Raw genomic sequence first — 20,021 nt, forward strand, 5'->3', positions numbered from 1 at the left:
GTAACAGCACCAGCATGCTACATAGGCCATGCATGGTTCAGCACCAATCAGCGTTAAATGTACATGGCTCAGTAAAAGCACCATAATATATCAGCAGTGTTGGGGAAGTTACTCTTTCCGTTCCAGAAAGTATAAATCCAGACCAAGGTTTTGTTTCAACCAATCAGTTGCGTATAACGAGTCACAGTCACAGAGTGCTCAACTGGTTGGTTGAAACAAAACCTTGGTCTGGATTTGTACTTTCTGGACCTGGATTTTCCAGCTCTGTCTGAAACACATTACTTTGGTGAGTAACTTCCTCAACACTGAATATCATCCATATTTGGTTCAGTAACAATGCTGTGATACATGAGCCACACTGAGAAGGGCAGAGGGCTAGGGGGGGCGCAGTAACAGTCCTGTCATTACTGTGCTACATCAGCCACACTCAACTTAACTTCAACATTGTGCTACATTTGCTGCTCCAGGCTCCATGTAAAACTGCTTCATTAACCACATTCAGATGACTTTCTTAGCAGTTTTGTGCTAGATTAGCGTCACTTAGCACAGTTTCACTTTAGCTCTGGTCTGCTGGCTAGGGACTGCAGCCAAGAGCTGTGAACTGACTCTTGTGTGGAAAGGCTATACTAATTATGGTCGCGACAGTGGCTATGATAAATAAATGAGAGTGATAAGTTTAGCAGCCACCTGACTGAGCATCACTCAGCATCCTGTCGAGTCCCGATCCAGTCCTTTACCCAGCCTTGATGAATTGACCCCCTGCAAGTTGGCTGAGGTCTGCATGGGTCCAGAACACAGAGCAGCCCATTGTTATCTTTTGTGGCTCAGTGGGTTAGGTCTCTGTGATTTGGAAGGTTATTGGTTCAAATCCCACGAAAAATCCTTAACCCCCTTGCTGTCTCAGGGACTGTTTGATCCTGATTTCTTAAAAATGTACATTGCTTAGTATAAACCAATTTGCTAAATTAAATGTATAAATTAACATAAGTATCTTCAAATGGAAATCAAAATTTCATCCATATTAATTAACCTCAAATGAGTCTTCAGCATCCCAGCTTGAAGCAGGGGGGTTCCCCTCTCTTTTGATGTTGATGCCCCTGAGGATCCCCCCTCCCCCCACCCCCCAGCTGCCCCTTTGCAGGCAATTAGCAAACAGAATGCAGCCTAATTAGGCACATACCACAAACTAAACACCTTAGTTAATCATGTAACCCTTTCACTAGCTCTATAAATGTGTCCTGTGTTGCCTTTCCTCATTCCTCATTTTCCATATTAAAAAATAAGCATGGAAACTTGATCTTACAACAGGTCAAATAAAAAGAGCATTTAGGAATATTGAAAGTGATTAGATCATTGGGGTCTAATTCCAGGATGTGGCCTAAAATCATATGGTTAGAATACTATTCATCCTGAAGTTATAAACTCAGTTTCCTTTACTTCACAAAGTGCATAAAAATACCAGGAAATGTGTAGAAACTCGGCCATCAAATGAGGCTGATTGCCAAGCCGGTAACTGATAATATAAAAACCGTCATGATCAAAACTGCCGTGTCACACAGGAAAAGATGATTCATGCATTTCATTCCATAGTCCCATGTTATATCACTGCATACATTTTACCACGTTTTTAAAATGTAACAGCAGCAATGTAAAATTATTATGTGTTAGTGGGCCACATTCTGGAGCAGCATGTCCTCACATCCTGAGTGAGAGGCAGGTCGGGAAAGCAGTGCAATCCTCCTCATCTTTGGGAGAACTCAAGCCCATCTCTTCTTCCAGCTTGAGGGAGTGTCTCTATGCATGCCTATATGAATCTGTGCATGCATGTGCGAATCTGTGCATGCCTGTGTGAATCTGTGCATGCCTGTGTGAATCTGTGCATGCCTGTGTGAATCTGAGTAACATGGTGGCATACCCAGGATAGCCAGCACTGTGTTGTCCTTTAGCACCTCCATGGAACCAGAGCAGACAAAGTAGATGGCCTGCAGTGCATCTCCTTGGCGGATGAGGAACTCCCCTGGTGCACAGAATGATGTCTTGATGATGAGGGACAGGGAGCGCAGGCACCCCCTGCTGGCTGACTCAAACAACGGCAGTTGCAGCAGCTCCTTGTTGAGGTGCATGGCAATGTCGGCGCGCAGCTCATCTGGGAAGTCCTTCAGCAACTGCAAGAGAAAAGGAGAACATCCAACATCTCCCTCTCCAGGAGACAGAAGATGGTATGGGCGGTTAGAGTAGGACTGCATCTCCATAGTGCATAAGCAGCTGGAAGATGGATGAATGAATGGACAGGAGGAAAATGATGACAGTAGGAAAGCAGAATGAATTCGAGGGACCTTGCAGAGGAAACAGACTCAAATCAAAGAATGATTGATATGAAGAGACTGAACCAATGTATAATAAATCGTTTCTGGAAGATGAGAAGGGTAACCAATGTAGGGAGTCAAACTGGGGCTGTGAAAGTTGACACGGCCCACCTCTCCGACATCAATGCCGTTGTTGACAGACCAGGTGGTCTGGAAGCACTCCAGCATGCGCTGCTCCAGGGCCTTGGGCAGCCGATGCACGCGAATGAAGTCCTTCAGGTCCTTGGTGCGCGTGTGGTAGAGCGAACGGCGCGAGTACATGCGCTGGATGATGGCCGTTACGTTGCCAAAGACCACAGCGTGCATCAGCGCTGTGGGGACAAGCAGAGCAGACAGCTTCAGCTTATGCTGATTGCCCCAGACGCGGTGTGTCCACGGGGCTGTCAGCGCTACCACTTCTAAAATTACTATCCCAAAGTTTAAATAGAAAGCTACTGGTTAAACAAGGCTTTATATAAACCCTCCCTAGGATCTGGGGCTGGGAATCTCTGGATCAGGCCAGCAGAAAATCTTATAGATCAGTGATTTGTGACTAAATTTGTCCTAAATCCCAACCTACTCATAAAATCAGGTTTGATCAACTTCTTACAAAATGCTCTAGATGACACATTTAAAGTATTAAAACTCTCCAGAGGTCTCACCTTTGTTTGTTTGCCTGTTAAAGTCTAAGTCACTGATTTTTTCATAAGCAAAGGAGAATAGTGTGTTTTTTTTTCCACCTGCTAATTTAATTGATTTTATCCTTTCAGTCTAAATTGCCATTTAGCCTAATTAAGACCAATCAATAATTCAGTTACTTAACCAGGCCATTAATCATTAATGAATCTATTTAAGACTGACCATATTTAAACGATATTATTTATTATTATAATCAGAAGCAGTAATAAAAATACGTTCCTCAAAAAAGCTTTCACACGGAATTCATTCATATTAACATTTGTGAAATCATAGCCTAATTTCGAAATGCCTTATTAAATGCAATTAAGAATTTGGTTATACTACGCATTCCTTCTCCATGAACCAGATTAGTCTAGTATTATTTATCTTACCTTTATTTTAAAGAGCTATGATGCCCATGTTTTCAGAAGAAGAGTGTCATTCATGGGCAAATCTGGAAAGCCCTTAAACAGTACATGCTTCAGTCGTCACTGCAGGGAGAGCAGCTGGCTGGCCTTCACATAATCATCGTTTTAAACCTGATTTCCTCATTTTACAGGGTAATCATAGGCCTTAAACATAGGATGTCACACTATATTCCTATATTCTAAAAACAATAAAATGTTATAATGTTATTTATTTTGTTGCTTTTCTATTTTACACTTATCCTTATTCCTCTATACTGATGTCCATTACCCATATTACGTTTTCGTTACTCCTTGCTATATTGCTATATATGTCTTATTTTGTACTGTACCACAGTTTGTCCTTCCTTGAGATGCGCTACTCTGCAAGTCTAGCATAAGGATTTTACTCTGTTCCTCGGAACATGTGACAAACAAACAAAAAAACTAGAAGCTAATATATAAACTAGTTTCGCATTAACTTAATAGGCAATAACTGCAGTTACCATAAATGTCTATGAGATTGCTCTTAAAGATTCATTCACATAATAGTTTTAATATTGGAATAATATTTTGTTAAATGTTTGTTTTTCAGTTCTCATTCTTTTGTCTCTTCCTATTTAAATGATCCAATAATTACCACTATCAGAATATCCTTCTCATCTAGAATACCCTTTTATCTTTCCTCACCATTATAATCGATGTTTCCCAGTTTACTTTTAGCTATTTATGTCTAAACTATTTCATGGGCAAAATTCATAGCAATGTAAGTATTCCACATTTTGTCTATTTTTACCAAAACAATCCACACAAAGTAACACTTCCTTTTACATATAATAAACAAGCATTTTATGTTTTCTTAGTTTCTGCATCATAACCGAAACCATATTTTATGCAATTATCAGTAACTAAATATACTGCTCTTTACATTTACCATTCATGAAGGATCATGAAAAACTGAGAATTAAAAACCAAAAAGGATCAATGTCATTTTACAAGACCATTGTCTTCATCATTATTCCGGCTGATGAAATTTCACTTTTTGTGCTCAAAGCAAATTTAGAAATGTCAGGGGTGTGAGATTTCTCAGCAAACTGTTTGTTCTCTCTGCACAAGGTGTACGCAAACTCTTGGATACTTCAGACATAAGGCTGGCAAGAACGAAAATAATTTTTTATTATGAAAACAAAAACAACAGAGGAGTACATGACAAAGAAGGGGAGTCTGGAGAAACAGAGGCATGACTTTAAAATGTAAAACCATTCCTAACAGACACACAACAAAGAATCAATCAAACATTGATTTGGATGTTAAGTGAGGAACTGCATGGATGCTTAAGGGGAATTCCCAATAGTCTACACTGTGCTGTACCTACATACATAGTAACCATGGAAATAAGCACACAATAAGGCAATGGATAATGCTGCAACTATGTTGTTTATAGGGGATCTATTATGCTTATCCGGTTTTTCCCTTTCCTTTAGTGTGTTATATAGCTTCATTTGCATGTAAAGCGGCAAAGTCTTAAGCCCCAAAATACACGCCAAAAGGAGTAACTTCTAGCACAGGAACCACTCGTCTGTAATTGCCTGAAACACCTCATTGGAATTCTGGCCCTTCTGTGCCATAGTGAGGTCACCTCATAAAACAATCCTTATCGGCCACCTACCTGCAAGAATCTGTTTGCAGATTGCAAGACAGGGGCAGAACGTGTAGGGCAAGCTGACCAATCAGGTTAGGCGACCAATCAGAGCACACTGGGCTCATCAGGGGTGGGACTTTACATTCTAAAAGTGTTTCAGACAGAGGGTCAATAGAGATGTATAGTATGAAAAAATAATGTGTCTTTGGAAATAAAATTATGAACAGTGAAAATTAACTTGATCAGTCCCATTTAAAGACAACAGGTACTATAACTGCTTTAGCGAAAATCCTGGTCTGTGAATAAGCAGTGGAATGATCTTCAGGACTGGTGTTTTCTTACTGCACTCCTGCTCTGTGTGCATGGAGATTGCATGCTCTCCCTGTGTTGCGTGGGCTTTGCCGTGGGGTAATTTGGTTTCCTCCCACAGTCCAAAGACACACAGGAAGTGAACAGGCACCTTTAAATTGGTCACAGTGTGTGTGGGTGTGCCCTGTGATGGACTGACAGCTTTCCCAGGGTATACCCTTGCCTTGTGCTCTCTACTGCTTTGGATTGACATCAGTCCCCCTACCGCTCTGCCTATGAACATATACTGGATATGCGACTGGAAGATGAATGGATGATTATTTCAGTATATAAGTAGAATTTCAAGTTGCCTGGCAGAAAAGCTGAAGAAATGATAACATAATGAAGCAATCTGCTTTATTTTCCAAAGGAAAATGAAATTTAACTTGTATATGGCTAAAAAAATGATTATGCATATGTAGGTGAACCGCATTGTGTTGACAGATGCTACTCAAGCACCAACAGCAGTATGCTGTAATGTGACCTTCCCTTCAGTGGGCATCTAGACGGCACAATGACAAACACAGAGGGAGCTTCGCAATGTCCTCCATGGCAGGCACCCCTCACTCTCGCCACCCAGGGCTACGCTGCGGGTTTTACACTATTAGCAAAAACACAGACTCGCTGCTATTATTGGCTTTAAAGGATGGGTGTAATGATCAGGCCAAGCAAGGTGGGTGGTACTGCCGCTTTCGAGGACAGCAATCGCTGCTCTCTTGTGCACAGCAGACATGAAAGGGGGTAATTAGCAGAATCGCTCTCTGTCAGGGGGAGTCCACTGGGAAGAGGGGTGTCATGGAGGAGTGTAATCCGGCACATGAGATCCCCAGCTAGCTCTCCCACTCTTGGCTGGTGATGTGCCAGTCCACCCACATGGCAGACGAGCCCTTGCCCCTGACTTCAAGCCAGCCTCTCTATTTCCTCACACGCCACATTCCTACCACTGTGTGCCGGAGGCAAGACGGCTGCAGCAAGCTTATAGATTAGCTACACGTGACCCGTTAGCTTAGGAAATCCCCCCTGTGCAGTGCTATAACTGTTCAGGCAGTGCATCATGCTACACTGAAGAAATTATCATTTATGATTGGATAACAAAATCCAAAGTGATTCTCCAAAATGATCTCATTTACAGAAACAGGGCTCACATATTTCAATTTAATATCTTGCTTAGTTCCTGGTTAGTCTGCATCTGCTAATATGTTTACAGATGTGTAAGTGGCTCGCTAGCAACTTCAGAAAGTCTAAATTAGTCCAATCTGCGAAGAACTGGATCAATCCAGTGCTTAAGTGTTTAGATTTAATAAAGACCTCAATCTTTAAAGTCCCTCAAAGGAGTAATCCTGAGCAAATGAGAATCAGTGAATGGAACTTCAAGATGTTATCTAGCAAAATGTATATTTGCCAAAGACATATTGCCAGTTCTTACTTTATTTGGGTACTGCGTGTCTATAAGTGGGCACTGATAGCTTTTAGAAGAAGAAAATATCAGCCCAGACAATCTTTAACTAGACCGCTGCAAGAGCAAAACCAGGCAGGTTTAAAGTGCCCTAGGAACAACCCAGAACATCATGGTTTTTATGCCAGGAATAGATCAGCATCAGACAGCCCAACATTAATAAATTAAGTCATAGCCTGTGATTATGACTGTGAAACCAGCGGGCAAAGTGGAGACACAAATGAACAATATTATGACCAAATATCCATATAAACTCCTTGCAGGAGCCAGCCTCCTTCTCTGCTGATAAAAAGATAAATGCACATTCAGTGATTTTCCTCACTGAACTTTTTATGTATTTGAAAAATGATAAAGATACAGGTAGGGAAAGAGGGGAATGAGGAGATGCATTCTGTCTGATTGCATTGGGTAGCATGCAGAGTTACCACGACTAAGCGCATTTCTGCTCACATTTCACTTTCTTTTCACTTGCAAATATTTCTTCTTAAATTGCACAGCCTTAAACTGCGTCATTTGCACCTGCATCGAAGCAGGGTCATTATGTGCTGCAGGGAAGCTGGCAGTCTGATGCTCATTGATATATCCAGAGCAATGATTTCAGTCTATCATCGTTCAGATTAGCTGTCTGAATATCCAATTACCTAACGGTTTATATCATAAGCACATTCTTGGCTACAGATTTCGTAAATATATTCCAGATCGTAAACCAGGTATAATTGAAGTAATTTACCAGCAGTTTAACAGGTTATACTGGAAGCCCTATAGTTTGAAAATATGCATATATAATTATTAGCATATCTGAATGAAGTCCCATTGTGTGAAGAGCCAGCTTGCCCTGTGCCACCCTGGCGTGCCAGCCTTAGTATGCCCCAATCTGCACAGCGATTCACTGCCAGCTTTCAGCACCTTCTACTGCCAGTGCACGGTGACACCCTCTCAAGGACTTCATTAGGGCAAAAGGCTTTGCTTATTGGACACTTATGCAGTTCTCAAGGCTTTTACTTGGCTTATACCAAGTTTCTTTGTGACTCTGTGTCTAAACTTCCTACTCAGATGTGCTAGGGCATGAGGCTTAACTGCCACTCTTCCATTCTTTATGCTTGCTTATTTATCACAATATGTTTTTAATCTTCATATTCTGCAGTGTGGTATTTTACATTGTCCTTTGCACACTGCCAACTGGCTAGTGAATAGAAATATTAAATAATGGAGTCTAGTCTAGTCTAGACTCTAAGGAAGCATTTTTTATCACAAATATCATCATAATGTTAGATGAAAGATAAATAATTTAAGCCTAGTTGAGAAGCCTAGGAAAATCAACTATAGAACATTTTTATAAATAAATAAAAGAGAGAAAAATCAGCCAGACAGGAAGAACACAAAATAAAAGAACAGACATCAAAACCATGAAAATAAATTGTAGTAGGCCTCCAAAATCGAGCTGGAATTTGATATGTGTATTAGACTGAACCCATGGGGTCTGGTAGAAAACTCACCCCCGATAAGCATGGTACAGATGGAGAAGATCTTCTCAGAGTCCGTGTTGGCAGACACATTGCCGAAGCCCACGCTGGTCAGGCTGCTCAAGGCGAAGTACAGCGAGGTCACATAGGAGCTGCGCACCGACGGGCCGCCGCTCAGCTCCACCCCTGTTCGGTTCCAGTGACCCATGGCTGCCGTCGACGTCTGACCTGGCATCCCTGCACCTGTGGCATTCCATTGGCTGGCATTCCAGGAGTCCTGACCCCCTGACTCCACCCCGGTGGCATTCCAGTGACTGCCATTGGCTGCCAGCCCAAGTGCACTCGTGGAGTGCGGCGGGTCAGAAACTCCAAGCAGCGTGCTCAAGTGAGACAGAAAGTAGGGTGTGCCCAGCCTCTTAGCAAGCTCATGCAGCCAACCTAGAAGAGAGAGACACAGTCACCCGCTAACAGACAACAGATAAACACATGCATATAAGACAAAGAAAAACAAATGAGTGAAATGCTGTAATTATGAGCACGAAAGCAATTAATGAATAAGTCAACCAGCTTGAAGGAATGAATATGCAAACAAACTGCATAAATTCATTCCACAAATTAATCAAACCATATATGTTCTGATAAGACACAGTTGCGTCACACCTACAGGGTTTTGGGGTTACACTCCTCTTTTTGCTCTGGTTGCTCCAGTTTCCTTGCATCATCCAAAAACCAGCGGTTAGGCTGACTGATGCCTGTAAATGGCCTGAAGTGTGAACATGTACCCTGGCAGCCCATCCAGGGTATAGTCTTATGTCCCCCTCTTTGTGCCCCCTGCCAGAGATAGGTTCCAGACTGCTGCAGATGGATGGATGGATGGATGGATGGATGAATATACCAGCTACATTTTTCTGACCAGCAGAATGCTAAATGGTAATTTAAAAAGAGAATTTGGGGAAAAAAAAGATCACTATGGAGACTTGGATTAGAAAGTATTGTGTCATAAAAATACAACATTGAAAAAAATCTTTCAGTGTAGAAGTTACTTTTCTCTGTTTCAAAATAGGGTAGGATGTGTGCTTCAGTGAGTTAGGACTCATGATAGGAAGGTCACCGGTTCAAATCCTGCGAAGTAATATTACCTTGAGCGAGGCCCTTAACCCTAAATGCTACTGAGACTGGCCGACCCTGCTTCTACAACGAAGGTCATGATACAGAGGGCAACTTTTTTGAGCAATGTTACCAGGCAACTGCCAACCTGGTGAGACAAAGGGCGGCTCATCTCTATCTGGATGATGGCGAAAATTGCCAACTGCTGGTCCAAGGTTTTCAAATAGGTATTTGTGGCCCGATATCAATGGGAATGAGCCTGCACAACATTGCCCAGCAGCATCGCTCAAGAATTTGCCCTGTGTATCATCACCTTAAGATGTCACATTGGATAAAAGCAGCTGCTACAAAAATACATGTAAACAGGAATCACAGTTGTTTAAATAGCTGTCCGAGGTGCTGAAATGCAGTAGCTTAGCGGACAAGCATTCTGCTGCTATCCAAGGTCCTCAACTCGAATGACTCATATCAGAGGTGCATAGAAACTGGCTCTGGAACTTCATGCTACATCATTTTCCTCAGTCAATCCACTGCCCTACAATAACTGACTCTGGATGGGTTATTATGATACTGTTTGACTGTTTGTTTCCTCCCATGACAACTCGAGCCTAACCCACACCTACTTCGACAAAACTCTATTGCAGCTAATCAGAATTATGATAATGCCAGGCTTGAAGAGTAACAAAGAAAACCAAATTAATTGTTATATTATGAAATTGCCTACAGGCCAAGATCATAAAGTTCTTTAAATAAAATGCATGTACCTCACACTAGTTACCATTGTGATTAATTAACATGCATACTTTGTACTTTTGTTTTGCTAGTGTGTTCTGAAATAAAATGCTATATAAAATGCTATCAAAATATCAATACATTTAGTAATGTATGTAATATTATTAAATTATTCCTATCCCTTCTTAATCCATCCAATATTCTTATGATTCAGGGTCCATTTGAAAATTTAAAAGACATGGGAAGTACAGAGACATGGATTCAGGTATGTTCTCTGAATCTAAATGGGTCTGTAATGACTCTGTACAAGAAAAAAAAATTATCCAAACATTCCCCCAATGACGCTTGTTCAAAGGAGACTCTTTTCCTATTGTGATGGGATAATTATCTCTTCAGGGACCACACCACAAGTGTGAACAGTGCACAATGATGCAAGCTGAGCAGTTGTGATCAGCCTGTAGTATTAACACTGCACTCAGTGTCAGACAACATTCAGCCTGTTGTCGCTAAACTATGTGACTTAATACCTAAGCAAATATACGACAAGAGATTGTGGCTTTTCCCCCCCATAATCTGCTACAGCAATTGACATGCTGTCTTCCTCTCTGTTACAGATTGAATTTAGTAGAGCCTGGCTTGGGTAATCAATACATCTGCCACAGCTGTCAAGCCTCATAGACCCAAAAGAGAAGTAGAGCATGGAGGACAGGTGAGCAGCTGCCCAGTGCTGTATTTCACCCTTAGAGTTTATTATGGAGTGTTTCCATATCAGGGATCAACAACATAACAAATCCTGATGGACATTATGATAAAAATGCGATGTTTACTACAGAGCTGGTATTTAAAAAGGTAGCTTACATAGTTTTTCTCCCACGGACATGGATGAGTCTTGCCACAAACAAGACAGGTTCATGATCCCTAGTCTGTAACCTTGGGCGAATCTAAGATTCTTAAGGTCGCCATAATGGAATAGCAAATAAAGCCAGTGTAAATACCAGGGCAACTTTACAAGGGGAAACTGAAACTGGCCATAGCAATGAATAGATCAGCTAGTGTTACCGGTGGAGTTCTGCCTATACTCTGCATTGTGTTGTGGGTGAAGACAGGTGTGTGGGGTGCAGAAGAAAGGGATGAAGCAGACGCCGCTGTCGTTCTCGGGGTTTATTGAACTCTGTTGGGAACAGTTAGAGGGAGGATAAACCTCACGTGCTCAGGCCCTCTCGCTCTCTCTCTTCCCGCGTGTGCGGTACAACAAAGGGCTTGGAGAAACGCGCACATACATGGGAATTAATACAAAAAAAATAATATTAATAAAATAAACTAATACAAATGAAAACATACCTGTTGGGAACAATTAGAGGGGGGATAAACCTCACATGCTCAGGCCCTCTCGCTCTCTCTACACAAAGTAAAATAACGTGTATGCATATCATATATAGACCCCCTACTTATATTACATAATAAATCAACTGGTTATACTCAATAACTGATTTATTAACCCGAGGGACCCTGCCACTAGATCCTGACCTCTTCCCGCGTGTGCGGTACAACAAAGGGAAGAGGAAATGAGATCGGGACCCTTATAAAGGGGAAAAGACAGCGGGAGGGGAGGGGCAATGCAGGACAAGAGCATCATGGGAAAATTTAAGGGATATTGTACCCATCAGGTCAAACAAAAAAAAAAAGAAAACAGAATCTTGTATAATTATAAACAAAATTAAAATAACAACCTGTTACACTAGCTACTGCTGGGTAAGCATATGAATCACTCTCAGGCTAATACAGCCACACACTGAGGTTCGGAAGGCTGGTCAAGAATTCATATCATCTATAGCAGGGATGGGCAATCTTATCCAGAAAGTCTATGCGGGTTTTTGCTGTTATCCCGAAAACCTGCATACACACCGGCCCATAGCGGATAAGATTGCCCACCTCTGGCCTATAGCCTCTATGACACGTGATGCAGCTTCCCAGCCTTAAAAGTTACGGCCTATAATGTACCCGCAACTCTTACTTAATCAAAAGTTAGTGAGATGTGAATGCATTTCATAATGGAGAACGTTAGCTGCATGGTATCCAGCTCTTCTTTTAATACACCATAATCAGTATTTGTTAAACTTTAACAAAACTGAACAGAATGTGTTTTGTAGTTCAATCTATTTTTAATTTACCATTTATTTAAATAATGAAAATGTTCCTGGTTCCTTTCAAGAGGCAAAATCAAATAATTTGAAACATGTAGGCTTTAGAATGATGGTTTTGTTTGTTTAGTTTAATAAACTGCCCCAATTAAGAGAGAACTCAGCTGAACCCACAAACCAACACACACTAATTAGGAAACGCTAGTTTAATGAGACAAAATATAAGAGTGAATGGTTATGTCGACATGATATTATTCTGGCGGAGAAAGGTTTCTAAGGAGACTCAGATCTGGAATACTAGTCTGCTGTCATAGTGTCATGACTTATTGACAGAATTGTCTATCCTCATTCAAAATACAGGTAGTTAAGGAGTGCCCGGTGATGTAGGTATTTAGGTTCATTCTTAGACTTCATTTCAATTAGCAGCAACATTTCCCACATTCCTCTTTCAACCTTGGGCTACAGCTGTTGTAGGATGGAAAAAGTTTAATTATACCAGCTTCTGGCACCTCGCTATTGGCCGGCTGTAAGGCCTGGCAGTGACAGCTGGCTGTTACTACCACCCTGCATTATTGCCATTGAGAGAATGGCGGCAATACCGCACATCATCTGCAATTCCTCGCTCTCTGAGTGTTATACATGGGGAGGGAGGTAAAATTGTATCCATCACTAGCTAAACCGCATGAAGTTATAGATAGCCGATTCAAAACTGCCGGCATCTTATATATAAAGGTCAGTTTTTTGACCTTGTAATATCATATCTGTACATTTCACCTTATTTAATTCTCTAGGCATTTTGTAAACAGTACTTCAGTCATACATATCTTTATTGATTTAGGGTCAGATTTACTAAGCAGGGCATATTAGTGTGAGAGCACAATCCAAAAAAGCATCCAATGGGAGCGGCCATTTCTGAGGGTGATCTACTAAAAATGCGCAAATTAAATGATTAAATAAACACAGATACAGTCAGTTTATTTAATCATTTAAATGAATCCACCAAGGGCAGCGCAAAATAAGATATGCCTTTTAGCAGTAAATTGCCCACTGCAGACTTTAGTAAATCACATGGCTTGATTAATTTAAATACTGTCCTCCCCAAGATTTTGCACTTTGTAAGGGAACACCTACAAATGCATATACTGCATTGCACATGCACAAATGCAAAATACGGCCAATTGTGTTGCCTTTTTGGCAATAACTTTTCACTGTGCATCTTTAGTAAATCTGGACAGTGCCGTTTTAAAACCAAAAGAGGGTTTGCACTGGCACAAACGGTCAGTAAATCTCACCCTTAGTGCTTTTAACCTACAATTGTAAGCAAGGGTGATTCTAGGAACTTGGGGTCATTCTAGAATCTAGGTGTCCCCCATGATAGAATCTGCCGAGCAGGGGTACAAAACATATTTTTTCTGGGGCTGAGACAAAAAATATATTTTTCAAACAGTAACTTGAATTGTGAGTCGAGGTCAGCACATCCTGTTCAGTTTTTGACTGATTATACAGTACCATCAAGATGGTGACAAGGAGGCACCAGCATAAATGTCCGAAAGCAGATTGCTGTATGATCCTTGAATTTCTCATACAATACTATTCCATTGTCCTCATTTGTCAGGCACTGGTCCATTTTGTGTAATACTTTTTGCAAATCTTTTGTTTGCAATCTGCTGCACCACACAATTTCACTGCCTGCAGATATAACACAAGAAGTCTGATTATACTGGACCAAATAGAGGCTGCACCTCTCAGAAAAACAATACAGCAGGGAGGGTTTCAGAAGAAGGAGTTAGGTGACCATGGTTTCCCTGTTAAATGCCTATATTTTACCCTTGTTATTGATGAAAGTTATTCATTAGTGTATTTTGGCTGATAACCTTAAGAACAGCATTCAGACATTTAATTTTTTTTCAGTGGTTTCTATATTCAGTCCACACATGCCCTGCAGCACAATAAACAACAGTTTCCTGCCTAGTCCCAGAGCCACATGGTTCTGTTTGCCACTCCGACGGAAGAAATTCACATACTGTAGACATCACCCTTTTTATTGCTCACAAGTCCTTAATCTGTATGCAGACACCACCTTTTAAAGATTCTTCATGGGTGCTGGAGAAAAATGAAGCAGCCTTGAAGGACCTTATAGCACTAGCTGAATGCTTCGCAGCTCAAGGTAACTCTAGGTTTGATTCCTGCCCCCTTTTCCATGTATGTGTGCAGTTTGTTTTCTGTGAGTTTGTGCGGGTTTCCTCTGGGTAACCCCATTTCCTGCCGCAGTCCATAAACAGACCAGCAGAATTCGCCCCCTGTACTGGTGCATTGAAATGTTGCCCGTGGCGTGGGAGTGCATGCATCTGAGCCTCCTAGGTGTAACCTGGAGTGTATGATTTATGACACACACTCCAGGCTCATTGCATCCCTGTCCAGGGCAAGCAATTTTGGGAGCTGGATGAATGATATATGTTCTGGCTACACAGCTCAATGCACAGAACCAGTTCTCACTAATACAGTGGGGCAAAAAAGTGTTTAGTCAGTCACCAGTTGTGCAAGTTCTCCCACTTAAAAAGATGACAGAAGCCTGTAATTTTCATCATAGGTAAACCTCAACTATGAGAGACAAAAGGAGGAAAAAAAGAATTTATTTGCAAATTATGGTGGAAAATAAGTATTTGGTCACCTACAAACAAGCAAGATTTCTGGCTCTCACAGACCTGTAACTTCTTCTGTAAGAGGATCCTCTGTCCTCCACTCGTTACCTGTATTAATGGCACCTGTTTGAACTCGTTATCAGTATAAAAGACACCTGTCCACAACCTCAAACAGTCACACTCCAAACTCCACTATGGCCAAGACCAAAGAGATGTCAAAGGACACCAGAAACAAAATTGTAGACCTGCACCAGGCTGGGAAGACTGAATCTGCAATAGGTAAGCAGCTTGGTGTGAAGAAATCAACTGTGGGAGCAATTATTAGAAAATGGAAGACATACAAGACCACTGACAATCTCCCTCGATCTGGGGCTCCACGCAAGATCTCACCCCGTGGGGTCAAAATGATCACAAGAACGGTGGGCAAAAATCCCAGAACCACACAGGGGGACCTAGTGAATGACCTGTAGAGAGCTGGGACCAAAGTAACAAAGGCTACCATCGGTAACACACTACGCCGCCAGGGACTCAAATCCTGCAGTGCCAGACGTGTCCCCCTGCTTTAGCCAGTACATGTCCAGGCCCGTCTGAAGTTTGCTAGAGAGCATTTGGATGATCCAGAAGAGGACTGGGAGAATGTCATATGGTCAGATGAAACCAAAATAGAACTTTATGGTAAAAACTCTACTCGTCGTGTTTGGAGGAGAGAGAATGCTGAGTTGCATCCAAAGAACACCGTACCTACTGTAAAGCATGGGGGTGAAAACATCATGCTTTGGGGCTGTTTTTCTGCAAAGGGACCAGGACGACTGATCCGTGTAAAGGAAAGAATGAATGGAGCCATGTATCGTCAGATTTTGAGTGAAAACCTCCTTCCATCAGCAAAGGCATTGAAGATGAAACGTGGCTGGGTCTTTCAGTATGACAATGATCCCAAACACACCACCCGGGTAATGAAGGAGTGGCTTCGTATGAAGCATTTCAAGGTCCTGGAGTGGCCTAGCCAGTCTCCAGATCTCAACCCCATAGAAAATCTTTGGAGGGAGTTGAAAGTCCGTGTTGCCCAGCGATAGCCCCAAAACATCACTGCTCTAGAGGAGATCTGCATGGAGGAATGGGCCATAATACCAGCAACAGTGTGTGAAAACCTTGTGAAGACTTACAGAAAACATTTGACCTCTGTCATTGCCAACAAAGGGTATATAACAAAGTATTGAGATGAACTTTTGTTATTGACCAAATACTTATTTTCCACCATAATTTGCAAATAAATTCTTTAAAAATCAATGTGATTTTCTGGATTTTTTTTTCTCATTTTGTCTCATAGTTGAGGTATACTTATGATGAAAATTACAGGCCTCTCTCATCTTTTTAAGTGGGAGAACTTGCACAATTGGTGGCTGACTAAATACTTTTTTGCCCCACTGTACATGCAGTTTACCAGTCCCTCGGAGAAACACAAGCAGCAGCTGATTGTGACACCATGGCTGACTTATTGATCCTAGCTTATCTTTTCTTATACCATATTATTATTGCAGCAATCTCAGCTGTGTTATTATGACCTGTAGTGAACCTCTGGGTTGTGGGCTGCAGAACTCGACAGCAGAGCTCTTCCACAGACTGCGCCACGTAGGAGTCATTCAGCACATTTTTACACATACATATTACGTTTTTGCTGCATTTAGCATGCTAACAACGTACCCACAAGTCACTTCAGTTCATAAGCTATTCATCAGCTCTTCACAAGCACCACATAAATGTCCATAGATGGTACACAGACTACTAAGGTCTCATGCAGCACATCATGTCCCCCATGTGCAGTGAAGCCACTGACCGATATCCCACGTGCCCGGGATGTTGCTCTCTATCTCACGACGGCCGATGAAGTACCAGACGCAGGCCATCCAGTGGGCGAGCAGGGCGAACATGGACATGAGCAGCGTCAGCACCACAGCACTGTACTGGGAGTAGCGCTCCAGCTTCTGCAGCAGCCGCAGCAGCCGCAGCAGGCGCACCGTCTTCAGGAGATGCACGCCAAAGTACTGCACAGAGAGGTCAGAGGTCACGGAGGGAAGCGCCATCAGGCCCTGTCACGTCAGCAAGTACATCTGTGGCAAAACCGCTCATCTATCCACAAACAGGGAGCTGGGAAAGACGCCAGGCTACAACTGGATATGGGCGCACCAGTGACGTCTGGTGGAAAAATCCATCTGATCGGACTCTTCCAGCATGTTCCCAGAATCACACTGAACAGAAATGTGTTACATATCTTAAACTAATTAATACACTACCAAGAAAAAAATAATGACTTAGTCATATCTGAGCGTAGTTCTTTTGATTCTCAGAATAAGCAGTAATGCTGTAATAGGCTTTGAATGGACATTAGTGTTAATCACAGCGCTTAATAAGCCTGCTTCCTTGCGATCATCAGTAACAAGACCTACTAAATCCAGGAGCATGCTGCAGGTGAGCCCCTGGGGGCTGACCAGCTTACCACGCTCACGTTGAAGGCGTACAGCAGGTCAAACGGCAGGGCGGCGATCAGGTCGACGAACAGCCAGGTGGTAGCATAGTGCACACAGATGGAACGGGCATCATACACCACCTGGCCTGACGTGCTCACGTAGGTGGTGCGGAAGTTCAGCACGATATCTGCGGCACACAGATACTATGCGAGTGTGTACGTCTCGACCACTTATAGCCAGACATGTAACGGTTTAATCAGGATTAAACATGGCTGTTAGATCATTAAGTCATCAAGAGTAATTCACCTGGGAATAAGAGATTATGTGATAAATAAAACCAACAGAAACACATATCAAGTATAGAGAGGCACAGGCAAGAAATACGAGCTGAGTTTAGTCTGAGTGCTGTACAGGGCATGTGTGTGGGCTGCACTTGACGTTTGAGATGTAATGTTCTTAAGTACATAATATCCTGATAAGTACCAGGCGTATGTTCTGCTATGATGGGAGTCAATCCTGGCAGCCAAACGTTCACCACTGAAACTGACATCTCATTCAGGCTTGCTATTACGGCAGAGCTCCGCCTTATCATTCCAAGCACATGGAGCTCCTGTTTGCATGCAGAGTCTGCTAGGGAGCTGGGGAGTCATATCTCTGCATGTAGGATCATTAAATTTCTAACCATGGATCCTCAGAACTGGGGCTTGTTTTGGCCCATGGCTAAAAAGATGTTTGTTTGCTGTTCTCAGTATCGTATATCCCTGCCACAAACCGTACAGCAGGATTGCTGTGGCTCACAAAGGTCATTACTGCTTGGGAATGACATTTTTCTTGTGAGAACATGTTATCTATCAACCACCTGAGTGACTTCATTAAGTCTGGATAATTGGATAGTAAAAACAGCAGCTTGATTCTAGCAATCACGGTGGTATGGCTGTAATTTTATAGCATAATAGTTATGGCAGCTTATGCAGCAGAAGTCTTACCCAAAATGAAGAGAATTTCCACCAGGATGTCACTGACGCTTGGGGGACTTCGGGAGGCGGAGCTTCCCTCGTCCCGCCCACCGACAGCAGTGAAGCACACGTTGTACGGTACAGTGACAGCCACGTAGAAGGTGGCTAGTAGAATTAACCAATCCCAGCCCGCCTTGAAAGTGCCATAGTGCAACAGGATGAATCGGGATTTCTGAATAGCTGCCACCTTGTACTCAGGAATGGGGGGCTTCTCCCCAAACATATTCTGTAGAATGACAGAATTGAGGGACGGAAGATTATGCAAAGCATATAAGCACAAAAAGCCACTTACACACACTGTACACAGATAGGCAGGCTCTCAGACATATGGATCACGTTCGTTAGCAGGTTATTCAGGTACAGAAAATGTCATAAAACTGTAAGGGTAAAGGGGGTCGATGTCAATGCAAATGGATATGACAGGTCTTGAGCCTAACAGTTTGAATGGGGAGTTCTGTGATCTGGGAGTTGGAATAAATGAAGGATCCCAGAGTAAGCAGGGGCTGAAATTAATTTGCTGTCAGTCAGTGTGTATGTTACTCACAGGCTAGTGATCAAAAGACTAGGATTTCAATGGTGTTTTGCTTTGTGACAGCAATTAACTTGTACCATTCAAGCACGTGATAGTAGGCCACACTCAGACCCTCATGGGAGTTTTGCTTACACAAATATGTTCTGAGGGCAGAAAGAAAAATTATTGGTTAAGAGCAATAACCAACCAGATTGTAGAGAAGGTGGGTCGAAGGAACTAGAGGAGGCAGGACCAACCTATCAAATGTCTTGGTCCTGCCTCCTGTAGTTGCTTGATCCCACCTCCTCTACAATCTGATTGGTTCTCTCTCAACCAATCATTTTTCATTCTGCCATCAGAACACTTTTGTGTAAGTAAAACTCCCACAAGCCATTCGAATAGAGGCTCACATTATTCAGCTTGAGCTTGCTCTTGTCCTGCTTCTGCAGGTGCCCCGACAGATGGTAAAGCACTGCCCGGCTACGGCGCCGGTTGGCATTGAACCCCGGGGGCCGTGTGACTCTGTGCACCTCCAGGCCCGTCTCTTCATCTGGGGAAGACAGAGATTCTGAGCAGGAAGTGTTTGTTAGCAGGGGGGATGACCGTGCCGCAGGATGTGGGGGTTTGATGTGCTCCCCACCTACTCATTTCTGTGACAGCAAAGAGCTCCCTCTCAGCCTTGCTCTCTGTCATTATCCCCTTCACTCTGTCCCTAATTCCATGAGAAGTGTGCAGTGAGGCTGGCAGATTGCTGAAATTGACTGTAAAACCAAAGCTAATTCTGATATTCAGATACTGAACACTCAACAACATTTTAAAAACGTGGCATGTTAAATCATTGTTTTGTGAAGTGCAGAATTTTCTACAATGCTGTCATATGCCACAAAATAGCATTCTATATCATTCCACTGTTGACGATTTCTGCTGTTTTCCGCCCATTTTTAGTCATTTTGGCTGGCAACTATAAATACATTTTCCATTTATTTGTAAGACCTTCTGTCAATACAAAAATGTCAGCTGTCTTTCCATTTCAACAGCCAGTTACTCAGAAAGGATTACCGTGTTTAATAG

The 20,021-nt window shown here is 42.4% G+C and overlaps 1 protein-coding gene across 1 annotated transcript in view; it reads right to left on the reverse strand.

Annotated features, from left to right (window-relative positions):
- Positions 1-20,021, reverse strand: part of kcnh3 (potassium voltage-gated channel, subfamily H (eag-related), member 3) — a 95,576-nt gene that overhangs the window by 13,683 nt on the left and 61,872 nt on the right. Inside the window, exons 4-10 of the mRNA XM_072715068.1 lie at positions 19,361-19,500; positions 18,410-18,665; positions 17,453-17,610; positions 16,793-17,000; positions 8,370-8,774; positions 2,478-2,677; positions 1,916-2,165 (exon numbers count right to left, since the gene is read on the reverse strand). Coding sequence (XP_072571169.1) covers positions 1,916-2,165; positions 2,478-2,677; positions 8,370-8,774; positions 16,793-17,000; positions 17,453-17,610; positions 18,410-18,665; positions 19,361-19,500 — 1,617 coding nt within the window. The remainder of the gene's footprint in view (positions 1-1,915; positions 2,166-2,477; positions 2,678-8,369; positions 8,775-16,792; positions 17,001-17,452; positions 17,611-18,409; positions 18,666-19,360; positions 19,501-20,021) is intronic.

The sequence above is a fragment of the Paramormyrops kingsleyae genome, chromosome 1, assembly GCF_048594095.1.
Source record: "Paramormyrops kingsleyae isolate MSU_618 chromosome 1, PKINGS_0.4, whole genome shotgun sequence".
Taxonomy (NCBI): Eukaryota; Metazoa; Chordata; class Actinopteri; order Osteoglossiformes; family Mormyridae; genus Paramormyrops; species Paramormyrops kingsleyae.